Source organism: Larus michahellis, chromosome 1, assembly GCF_964199755.1.
Source record: "Larus michahellis chromosome 1, bLarMic1.1, whole genome shotgun sequence".
NCBI lineage: Eukaryota > Metazoa > Chordata > Aves > Charadriiformes > Laridae > Larus > Larus michahellis.
The window spans coordinates 190,416,937-190,429,404 of NC_133896.1; the positions used below are offsets into that span (position 1 = coordinate 190,416,937).

The 12,468-nt window shown below is 44.7% G+C and overlaps 1 protein-coding gene across 1 annotated transcript; it reads left to right on the forward strand.

Moving 5' to 3' along the window:
• Positions 1-11,273: 11,273 nt before the first annotated feature.
• Positions 11,274-12,230, forward strand: CBY2 (chibby family member 2). Its single transcript, XM_074572936.1, has one exon. The coding sequence runs from the start codon at positions 11,274-11,276 to the stop codon at positions 12,228-12,230; it is 957 nt and encodes a 318-aa protein (XP_074429037.1).
• The last annotated feature ends 238 nt before the right edge of the window (positions 12,231-12,468 follow it).

Consider the following 12,468-nt stretch of genomic DNA (forward strand, 5'->3'; position numbering starts at 1 on the left):
TGCCCATTTCTGCCTCGAAAAGGTGGTGTCAGGATGCTGTCTTCTTATTAGTGTCAGGTAGAAATCTTTGCCAGAAATAGGAGGACAGTCTCCAGGTACCTTGTTAGATACCTAAGATGTGACAATCACAGCAGCAGATAATACAAAGCATTTCATGGCTCAGGAAAGACTTTGCTGTCTCATAAAAAAAGGTTTGCAGAGATTCTGCAGCCAGGGCAACTGTTCTTTTCTAGCAGTTCAAACTTGGGAAAAAACATGCAAGCAGGTACACATTTAGAGGAGCTGCTGTGCAGCTTCCCCAAGCTATAGACTAGTGACAACTTGGAGTTAGACAGGAACTATCAACCCATTATTGTCTTTCTATTACAAGTATAGAAACCAGCGTCCTTGGTGTTTGTCCATTTGGCAGTGAGCACCACGGTACTTGGTCTGTGACACCTGCAACGCACTGACAAGTATAAATAGCAAGTCATATTCCTGATAATCTGTGGGTGCAGAAAGTGACTTTGGTAAGATAGGAAGAGTAGTATCAGCACAATGTATAACCTCAGTGCCTGTAGTATGCAAAATGTTGTTTCAGTTGATGTTTCAGACTGCCACATACTGTATGTTTATCTTGTATAGAAAGTCCAGGTGGCTTACGGTTTCTACCACAATCCTCAGGTTAAATACCACGCAAAATATTTTAAAGGGCATCGCGTATTTCTGCCACCTCATCCCTGCTTACAGTTGGAAAGAGGTGAGCTGTGTTTTCCCCAAGCAGAAGAGGGTTAGCTTTGCTTCTGGCACAGCCAGCACTGCTCAGACCAGGAGTGATGCCGGGTGGCGTCCGACTTGGATGGCAGCTCAGACACATAACATGACTTATGTTATATTGTAGGAGACACCTTGCAGAAGAGACAGTGTCCCTTACACTGTAAATCAGAGATCCAAAGCTTGTGTACACATGTGAACCCGTTGGACAGTACGCTTATGGTGTTCTGCACCCCAGGGCCACCATATCAGAAACCTTGCACAAGAGATGGTTCACAGAATCACACAGAATCACAGAATGGTTCAGGTTGGAAGGGACCTTTGAAGATCATCATGTTCCAACCCCCCTGCCATGGGCAGGGACACCTCCTACTAGATCAGGTTGCTCAAAGCCTCATCCAGCCTGGCCTTGAACACTTCCAGGGATGGGCCATTTGACAACTTCCCTGGGCAACCTGTTCCAGTGCCTCACCACCCTCACAGTAAAGAATTTCTTCCTGGATGGTTGCCATCGCTTGAGTGCACTGGAGAAGAGCTGGTGTAAAAGGGCCACTGGAGGGAAACCAATGACACGTGCAAGCCGGTAGCATACAGCTAATGTGTAACTGCAAGGTCACAGAGCCTTACACTTGGCCCAGAGGTAGGGTCACCTCCAACACTCTTCCCATCAGTCGTGGTAGCAATCTGACTGCAGTTCACATTTAGCAATGCGGGACAAGGTCACAACTGTGTTTGAGGCATGTCTCTCCCCCATCCCATGCCTCATACCACCTTCTCAGACTTGCTCACTGAATCACTGACATTACGGTAATGTGAACGTCTTCAAGGAATTTGTCCCTACACTGGGTTGAGATCTGTGTTTTGACTGAGATCTGTGGGTTTTTTTCTTCTGGATGGTAAAGAGTGAAATTGCTACACCAAGTAAGGAACAACAATAGTATTAAAAAGTAGTGTAATATTTTTTGAAGCCAAATAACTCTGTACTTGCTCCTGCTGAGATACACCTTACTATGAAGCTTATGCCACTGATGGAACTGTTCATTTGAGCGAGGCAAAGCAGCAGGGACATTATAATTAATAATGCTTAGTAGGAAACAAGTTATTGTGCTTGGGGCGAGAAGGGGGAAAACTGTTCTCAATTATTTTTTGAAGAGTTAATTGGTAGTAGGCAAAGATTTGCTGCATTGAGCCAGCAGGTGCTGCTTTATGACTACATTAATGTTAATGATATCCTCTGGACACATATGAATACAGTTTAACCTATTTCTTTCTTGTGGAATTTCTCTGGGTGGATGTGTGTTTTGGTCCCAGTTATTTCTTGAGTGCCGCCACAGAGCACTTGGACAGACAGTGACCCCACATTTGCACAGATGTTTGCAAGTAGTTCTATAAAACCAGGTAACTTTTGTAACCTCCAGTCACCCCAGGACAGACTTCGTAGATTAAAAGTTGAGGGAAATGGGTAAAAGGGGCTGCTTCTCTGGCATAAAATCATTCCTAGGGGTTGCATAACATTTCTAACAATGCCCATTTAACTTTTCCCAGGTAAGCTTGACAATAGTACCTGGGATCTAACTGTTTATTCTCTTCTTTTATCGCTGAAACCTCTCTTCTTCTGGCATACCGTTAAAAAAGTGCTCTGGCAGCAATTTAAACCTGAGACGAAAAGGTATTAAAATTGTATTCCTCTAAGCAAAGCGTGCTGTGGCCCATCAAAACATGATACATGCTAGAAAAGGTAAACCGGTGGCTCCACAGAGCTTGAAATAGTCTCATTTCAGCACTGCTCCACATTTGAAGTTTTCTTATGAGCCTATATTCCCTTTTTTTCCCCTATACTTTTTGCGTACCTAGTTTGGCAAACCTACACTGTCCAGCAATATGCTTCAGAGACCCTTCAAGCTATTCATATTTTTCAAAAGATTCTTGTTTTGAACAAACCCATCAGCTCCAGTCAAAATCTGGGTGGAACTGTAGCAAGCAAAAATGCTGTGGAAGGATAGTCCTTGGAGCTGAGTGTGGACAAAGCTGCCATTAGAGAAACCCACCAGGTAGAGGGTGTTTTCTGAAAGTCAAACCTCATTTTTAATAAGATTACCAGATGGGTCCTGTGACCCGTTGGAAGTCTTCCCCCACAGATCTGGTGATAACAAAATGGGAGAACAAATCTTGCATGCCTGTAAAGACCGAGAGAGTTGTACGCAGCTCATGTATATTTGCCCATTAGAGCATGGGTGCAACGCCAAGTAAGATATTTCATAATTTCTTGAAGGATGGAACACGAGTAATGAGGAAGGGAGGGAAGACTCTGTATAAAATCATAGGAGGGAGACCGGGACCCTACATATTCATCCTTTTTGGAAATGGCATCTCTAGGACGCAAGCCTGTTTCGTGAGCTATAGGAATTGGACCAGCAGTGGCTGGAGAAGACAAAGAAGAGGTACAGAGCAGCTGATGGAGCTGGGCTGCGGTGAAGAACTACTAGGTAATCCTATCCATCCCACAGATCCAAACCTAGTGTTTTGGGGTTTCCAGGTTCCTTGGTAGTCAGCACATACCCATGAAACTCATTGACAGTACAACTATCTCCTTGCATCATACGGTCTCCCTATAGCATGGCTTTGTGTATAAAATAATAACTTCTTACTATTGCTATTGCAAATACATCCGGTTTAATTCAAACTGTGGAGATGTTACCAGTCCTGCTGGTGACACGTGTAGAGATCAATGCTGTTGTATATAATCAAATTTTCTCAGTTCATCTCTTTAAAAATGTCAGAAAATGCACATGCACAAACACATGTCAGTTGAACATTAAGGCTGTAAAGTCAAACAGTGAAGAGAAGGGGAATACCTGAGCTTGCCAGTATTTCTACACGGGATACATCTTTCTCCCCTGGTAGGTCTTCACCGTGCTCTGCCATTTCATCATCTGGGTTAGCAACGGAATGGATTTTTTACGTTGCTTTCATGATTCTTCGTGTAGCATTGTTTATAGTATAGCGCCTAGTAAATCCTAACGGGATACTAATTTTTTAAGATCTTAACTTCCTCTTCTTTACAGCTTTTAAAATAAAATGAAATGGTTAGATTTCAGTTAAACAGATCCTTATTAAAGCGGGAGCTAGTCTGATAATGACTTAAATTGGTGCTACGTGGCCATCACATGTTATTTTATAAGCATTCAATTATAATTAAGAAGTGGCTAATAGACAATTAATATACAGGATTACACACTTAGCTAATTAGATGATTTTAATTTTTTTTTTGTTAGATTAAAATGTACAGGACCCCATAAATCACTATTAGAGACTGTTTAATAAGCCTGAATCCTCAATTTTCTCCCTGTCAATCAGGAACGGAGCCACTGACTTTTCCTCTCACCCAGTGAGACTTGTCATGTGGAAGAACCGCTGCATTCAGAATGAGCTGAAACACCCTCAACTCCCAAAAGTCACAACTGTTCGCAGGACATCACAGCTCACGTCTGTGCTCTTGTGGTCTCCTCTGCTCATTGAGATGCTCAGCTCCTGCCCTTGCACATGAAATGGGACGTTCCTTAGTGTTCCCCCTGTCCCCAGAACTTTTGCAGTCTTTTGCTTGACTCCTGTGAGGGACAGGGATTTTGCACATGGCTTTTTGCAACCCTTGGGAAGAGGGTGCTTATTTTTAACATGAGTCTTTCAGTTCTACCAGCCTGATGTCATTTAGGCATCCACGGACAGGCAGCAGTCGTTGGCCGGGCAGCACCTTCCCTTGCAGGGTGTATGCGTGAGCCAAGCTGAGCTGGAGGGCTCTGCTAGGGTGTGAGGCTCTGCTTTAGCCACCTAATCGAGGAGGTGAACCACTGCAGACAACTCTGCAGTCAGTGCAGGTAGAGACAGCTACGTCTTTAAGAGGTGGCACACCATGTCCATCAACAGCGCGGGCCAGGAAGGATTCACTTCCAAACTGTAGACACCTACTCTCAGATGTCTACATGTGCCTACAGCACAGCGAAGCACTTAAGCTCTCCTCCAGTCAGCAGACACCTAATCAGTGCAGTAATGAGAGCTGGAGCATCACTTAACTGATGAGCCAGCAAGTACTCAAGTCTGGTTTGGGGTTTGTGGGTATCAGAGATCAGGGCCAGCAGGTTTGGCACAGCCTGGTGGCAGGTCTGCCTCTTGGAGTGGCCCCTGGAGTCCACGTGGGATACCCCATGGTCACACATGGCATGTTAAGGTAACTGTACACATCCAATTTGTCCCAGTGGAGGGGAAGATCAAAGAACTCCTTCGGATGCAATGTCAGCTCTGCACCTCCATCGCCCCTGGTGAGTGTGCCTCTGCTCTCTCCACAAAAACAAGTGCACCGGTGATTATTGCTGCTAGTACTTAATCATCAATAAACAACTAATGGGCTTTTTCAGCCACACAGAGTGCGCTGTAAAGTTTGGTCAGACAGAAGTAGGAGAGTGACGCAGTAATGGGGCTGTGAGCATTTGTTGGCAAGGCGCACAAGCAGTATATCACAGAGACACGGCACAAAGGAATAGTGTTGACAGACAACGGCTCAGAGTTGACCAAGAGACTGCACATGGGTTTGATCTGTTTTTTAAAATATTCATAGCTGAAGTAGAATGAAAGCAAGGTGGGCATGAGATCTAAGATGGAACAACACAAAACCTGACGTCTCTGTAAGACATCACTTACAAGGAAAAAGCAAATGTTTTCCTTCAGCTTGTGAACGATGTGCGTATTACAATCGTGGGAATAAATAAGAGTGGGCTTCTTTACTGGAGTGCTCTTCGTGTTCAAGGTACTTTAAAGTAAGAACTAATCTGGATGGATGCCCCATCCCTGAAAGTGTTCAAGGCCAGGCTGGGTGGGCCTTTGAGCAGCCTGGTCTAGTGGGAGGTGTCCCTGCCCATGGCAGGGAGTTGGAACTACATGATCCTTAGGGTCCCTTCCAACCCAAACCATTCTCTGATTCTGTGACTCTAATTTCTCTTGACAGCTTGCACCGGAAAGTCAGGTGGAAATGGGGGTATGGGAATAGATGTCCAATGTCTAAAATGAATTTAGGACCAGAATAAAGGTATAAAAGTAGATATTTCCACCTCCTATTTCAGCTCTCAGCTGACCCAGCCTGGCTGGTGTTGACATGAGCATGCAGAGTCTGATGTTTTGCACGGCATTGCATGTGTGAGGGCTACACGGAGGCACACTGGCAGCAGCACTGTGATGTTGTCTGTGAAAGGGCAATTAGTCCAAATAGCTGGCAGCATAGGTGTGTTCCTCAAGCTATTTATCTGTCTGAAAAAAAACCCTGCTCTGAAGGTTCTAATTACTGATTTTTACTCTGCTGACCAAGGGCACTCATCTCTTCCTGGTCAAAATACAATGCTGAGAAATCACACTCTCCTTCCAGACACTTCATTGCATCAAAAACTGAGAAAACATTATTTTTACTCCCTATCCACTTATCCAGGCCAGGAGATGATTCAAGATCACTCAAATATGCAAGGTTCTTTTTAGTGACTCAGTGGAATTTGCATCCAGACTTAATGCCCTGGAGAACAGCAGATGAATGTGTGGTGAGATGAGCCTGTGCCAACATGAACAAAGGCTGGTGTTTCAGAAGCACGAATGGAATTGAGGTGGTGGAAAGTGGCAGTGGATGCCTTTGGTTTTATCAAATACAGAGAAAAAGAGAGAAGATGCTCCAAGTTCAAAGAAACATTATGTTTTTACTAAAAAAACCCAGATTATTCTGATTGCAGGTACTTTAGCAGGTCAAGCAAAGGAAGGAAAGGGTTCAGATTTGCTGTAGGTACATGCCACTGTTCCTAATGGGAAGGAGGATGGGATGGGGTCTCCAGGGCCCTTCCTGCAAGATCTTCATGGCAGCAGTTCAGCCCTCGCTCTCCCCTCCATTTCCAACCCGTCACTGGATGGTGACCTTTTGCAGCCCAGCATGGAGCTGAGTTTCCCAACTGGAGAATATTGTATATCCATGTGGGATCATCCACTCTCTCCCACTGGATCCTTTCCAGAACGAGATAATCACTGAGAAGAAGGACAGCAAGGTCAGATGAACCGCCTGGTGGAAGATGTGCAGGTAGGATGCCACATATGGCTTTGGTTCCAATTAGTATTCAATTCTTTGTATAGTGAAATGGTTTCACCTGGAGAAATTGAGTAGTCTGGAGCGGTGGACAATGCATTCAGCTGGGAAGTTAGTTCAAACCCGTCTTACAGAGCAGGGGTTACTTGTCTCCTGGCAGGGAGAGGAACGCACTCAGCATTATTTCTGCCTTTGTAATCCTGTGAATGACAACTCAGTCCTTTTGAGAGTCCAGCTCAGAAATCAGTGCAGCTGCTATAAAAAAATCTTCAGCGAGCAGTTGCAGCGTTTCCAATTCTGATGTACGTCTCCGTGTATGCACTTGCACATCTCATGTTGTTCGCTAAATTTGATCCAAATACATTAGTATTTGAAATCATACTTTTCAGCAAATGAATGACTTGCCAGAACAACTTTATCCAACTTTCAGGAAAATATTGCATAAGAAAAGGCAAAGGTACACTGCTAACTCAGTTCTCAGTGTCGCTGGATTCAGCAGACTTTGTCTGCTGATCAGTCCTATGCTGCGCTTGTCTCTATTAACACAGTTTCCAGTCAGCTTTTACACCTTAAAGTGTTCATCAAAGGTCTGTTTCAGTGGTCCACAGCCTCAGTTCTTCAGAAGTTCAGGCAAGCCATTTAAGTCATCTCTTCTGAAAACTGCTGCACATGGGCAGCACCTCTAAATTCCCATCTGATGGAAGGCCAAGCACAAGCACCCCACGATATCTTTTCCTTTCTATTTTGAGGACATTTTCGTGCTTTCCTTTGCAGGATCCTGGAGCTTGAATAGAGGAGAGTGCTCCCTGGGGAGTTGCCATAGTAACCTGTGATGGTTTTTTTGTTGTTGTCTGAGGTTAAATATAAGCGAGGGAGAAATTACAGAGAAGAATTTTACACCTGAGTTTATCATCTTTGCATAACACCAAAGCTGAACTGTACCTCCAACTTCCTAAAGCAATAACAGTCACCTTGAGGCTGATGTCAAGTTGGTAATTTTCACTGGAAAAGAAATTAACTGCTGTATTTATTATTCAAGAACACTGATTAGAAAAAAATATTTCCACATCTGAAAGATGTAGCAAATAAGAAAGGGAATGAGATCATTAGAAATGTAAAGACATGGAAGTGGGAATAACTGCTACAAATAATATCTAAACTTGCAATGCATGAATGCCCTGCCTATTCTATTTTCTTCTTAATATGTTTCAGTGATAGTCTGCTCTTAACCTTATAGTCCAAAAAACCTCCAAACTTAACCTTATAGTCCAAAAACTCCAAATCCACATTGACCTTGGAAAATAACTTCAGGTCTCATAGCATAGATGAGGAAGTGATTTTTGAATATATCAATATCAGTTCAGCAACAAATATAATTCAAACATTTGGAATAAAACCAAAGTTTGTTTTAAGAGGGTGTGATGGAGAAAGAATCCACCCAAAGGGCTCTCAGTTATGAGCATCAAAGGCAGATCGGGAAGTCTGGGTTCAGGAAAGGGCATGAGAGCTGAGCTACCAGAAAGGTCATTTCCATGAGAAATAACCCAAAACCACAACGCTGGGAAAAAGTCAAAGAGAGTCCTCGGAGGCCAGCAGGGAAGGAGCGCAGAAGGGGGTGGTACGAGGAGGAAGCGCAGGAGCCCGCAGCCCCCACAGGGAGAGCAAGGGGCCGGTTCTGGGGCGAGATCCCCACCAGCGCTCACATCACAGTGGGTCCCCTCTGTCCCCTGCTGACACCCTTGCTGCCACGGACACCCCAGCAGCAGCGGGACTTCAGAGCGAGCTCTTGGCAGAGTGCAGGCAGAGGGAAGACCACCGGTCCCGGTGAGTAGGTAAGCACATGCCGGGGCGTAATTTAGGGCTGCCGAATTACCCATTCCAGCTCAGTTTCGTGTGGCTTTCCCCCAGCTGGCTGCCCTGACCACCCGCCCCAGCTGCCTAGCATTTCCCGGGATTATTTAGTTTAGAGATGAGGGGAAACGATACAGGAGGTGGGAGAAATGGAAGTGCCTCTCTGAAGCTTGGATTGATGTCTCCCCGGCACTGCAAAAGAGCTGACAGAGATGCTGTCAAATTTAATTGTCCCCAAGATAATGTCCTTCAATGCCGTATATATTATAAGTTTCTGTTTATCCTGAAAACATGCCACCTAAACACTTTAAATATAAGTGACTTTAACAACTCCAGCTGCCCGCCCGTGACACGCAGTGGTCTGGGCTTATGGTGCTGCATGTTTTCTGCGTCTCATCTGGATATTTAAGGGTCAGTCCCCCCTGTGGCTGATTTACCACCCATCCTGGGGCTGACGGTAGAAATTCTGGGACTGGGATGCCCCAAGGGAATGGGATGGGTTGGAAAGGCTGTGAGGGAGAGGGTGCAAGGGAGGGAGTGATATACGGCTCTGAACGTGGCATAAGTAGAAACAAAAACCTTCAAAACTGGGAGTTTTGGGGGAAATCCCTTTTAGTAGAGGAACGATATTGTGAAAACACGAGTCTGATGCGAGATAAACCAGACGGTGATGCCGGAGACAGCCCTGAGAATCAGGGGACCCTATTGCAGTAAAATCAAGTGTTAACTGCAAACAGACCTATGTTGCAATTGCTCCCTTCTGCGTTAAGGGATTTTAGATTTTGAATGTGACCGATAATTCGCTGAGCTTTTGGACAAACTTAGAAAGGAGGCAAAGGAGGCATCTGCGGAAGTTGGCTCTCAGAAGTAAACTGGAGGAGCCCAGCCTGAAGATGCAGTGCTGTGTGACGGAGATTGCAGGGAAAGGGGGCAGCGGCAGGTTTTGGAAAGGAGAGGGCAAAAACAGGGCAGGGGGTGCACAATGTGATGGCAGAGCTGGAGGGTACGAGAAGCTTGTGCATGGTCGTCACCCTGTGCCTAACACTCAGGGCAGAGACATGGGGACAAAATTCATGAAGGTAACGCTCTCCTCACTGACGGAAAAGCAGAACTGGGTTTCACAAGGGGCAGGAGGAAAGCTGAGGGACCTCAGGGGGAAAAAGGGGCAGGCCTGGGTGAAATTTGACAACAAACTTCCTTTTTTTTAACTAGAAAAAGGCCCATTTGTGCTGTTAGAAACACTGCACAGAAACCCCAAGAACTCCAACAATTTGGTTATAAAAAATAGCTCAACCTCAGTTCAAATGACTTCACCTTGAAAATCACACAAATTTAATTTTGGTAAAAACTGCAGAAAATAAAATTGTCTTTGGCATTAACCAAATTATTTATTTTTGGCCGTTTTTCTCTTTTATTCATGTAAAAAGACTGAAATCCTTCATTTGCCCACGTTTACTTATGACTAGCAGGTGATTTAAGCGGCAACATTTTGGGCAGATGGAAGGAAGGAAGGGAGGGTGTTGAGCAGATAAGTCTGAGGCTTCTGTGACTGAAATGAGAAGCACTGGAGGTACAGCCCAGCAGTATGGATTTTAAAGAGATGAGTTTTCTGGTGATGTGAAAAAGAGGCAGGCAGACTGTAAAAAAGAGATAAGCAATCACTATTGCAAGCCTAGAAAGCAAGAAAAATAATAGAGCTATCAAAGGATATAAAGAAAAGAGTGATCAGGGAGAAATGAGAAGGAAAGACGGAGAATTACCTATAGGTTGAGACAGTTTTTGGACTGTGGTGATGGGAACTTGTCAGAAAAACACGCAAAGAGCAATAGAGCTCTCCTAGTCCCAGTGGTCTGGGGCTGAGGTTGGGATTTTTAATTATCTGTGCATATTGCAGCATTCATCACTCTTCCTGTTCACGGTTCCGTGGATTTTAAGATTAAAAAGCACAATGGCCACCACATTTTTGTGGTGTCCTGTTAACACAGGCTACTGAGCATCAACAAGAAAAAGCTGCTCTTCAGACCAGTTTTTCAAGATCATCCTTTGAAAATGTTTTCTTTTGAAAAGTTGGTTTCAGCCTCGTAATGATTTTTAATTCCTCTGTCACTCGGTTGGGAATGGACTATTCTGAAGTGCAAGATACTTTCACATCTTACCCCCTTATTAGTCTGTAAAAATGAGGTAGAGAGACAGGAGAGACCAGGTTTTATACCAAAACTTGCAGCGCTGCCACAGAGCTGCTTTATCTACCAATGCCAATTTTCTCAGCTTCTATAAACTGTGTTTCTGGTGTATTCCTTACCTTCCAGAGTCAAAGGAGCAACACAGTCGACTGTGGGAACGGACTTCTTAGCTTGTTCTTGTCATCCAATGGACTTTAATTCTGACCTTGAATTTTGGCAGTAACTCTGTGCATTTGTGTTCCCTGTTCTTCCAGTTACGATCAAGCTTCTCCATCCCTGCTGTGTCACCTCCTCCCTGCCAGTGGACAGTGGCCTCTTGCAGAAGTCCCAGAAGAAGTCTTTTCTCACAGTCTTCCTCAATTCACTAAAGAAAGGCCATGTCTGCTTTTGACCTGACAAACCAGTGTACAGAACCTGAGATAGAATATATCACCCCACGGGTGAAACTGAGGGATGACATGCTTGTCTTTGTTGACGGTAAATGGGTGAATGAGATCTGTCGCCAGCCACCCATTGCTTCCCACCGGAAACTATTTAGCAAGAAGGCACAGAATGAGTGGAGCATCTGGGAGGAGAACAGGGCACTCTGGGAGGAAAACCAAGTCCTCCGGATTGAGAACAGGATGCTCTGGGAAGAAAACAAATCTCTACAACGTCTCCAGTCACAGAACAGAGCTGTTCAGGTTATTTACACTGATGCCATTCAGCAAAGCCTCCAGAAGGAAAATAAGCCATTCCCATTCTTCCAAGAGAGGAATGTAGGCTTTCAGGTCAGCCCAGGAAACAAATCTCTCCAGGCAGTCCAGGAAAAGAACAGAGTCTTGCAGGATTTACAGCAGGAGAATAAAAGAGTCCCCATCATCTGGAAAGACGAAAAAGCCATCACAGTGCTTGAAGAGAGGAAGGATGCCAGCTCAGACCTTCAGCAGGATACTGACACCATCACAGCTGTGGAAGAAGGTAACCCTGGCCCAGCTCCCCAGCAGGAACATGAAGCTAAGGAGAAAAGCACCACTCCAACCCAGAATAAGATCAAGTCTGCCTCAGGCATGCAAGGTGAGTATGAAATCATCTGGGCTCTCCAGGACTTATACCAACTCCTCCACATCTTCCTGAAAGAGAACCGTCTACTTGGGGAGGAACAGGGCTGTCGCATTCTCTACAATGTGAGCAGATCCTTCGAAGAAGATTACAATGAATTGAAGCTGCAGCTGAATGCTGTGAAAAACACTGTGTCAGGCATCAGGTCTCAAATTGAAATGTTGGAAAAGGAGCTCATTGCAATCACTTCCCCAATGTATGAAGAAGCAGGACATCAGCTTGGAGAAATTTGAAGCTTGGTGCTAAGACCTGTTAATTCAATTTCCTGCAAAGCTTCTCTCCTTGTTTCAGGGAACCTAATAAAACCCTAGTAGAGCCTGAAGACATCTGGGGAACGTTGTGTTGTTCTGAAACTTTCTTACATTACTTAGATGTATTGCACCTCCTGATTATACAGTGTGGGTGACTGTCATGAATTTGCCTAGTGTCAGGAAAACATGTTTTTCAGCATTTTTTTTTCAAAGTTTCTGA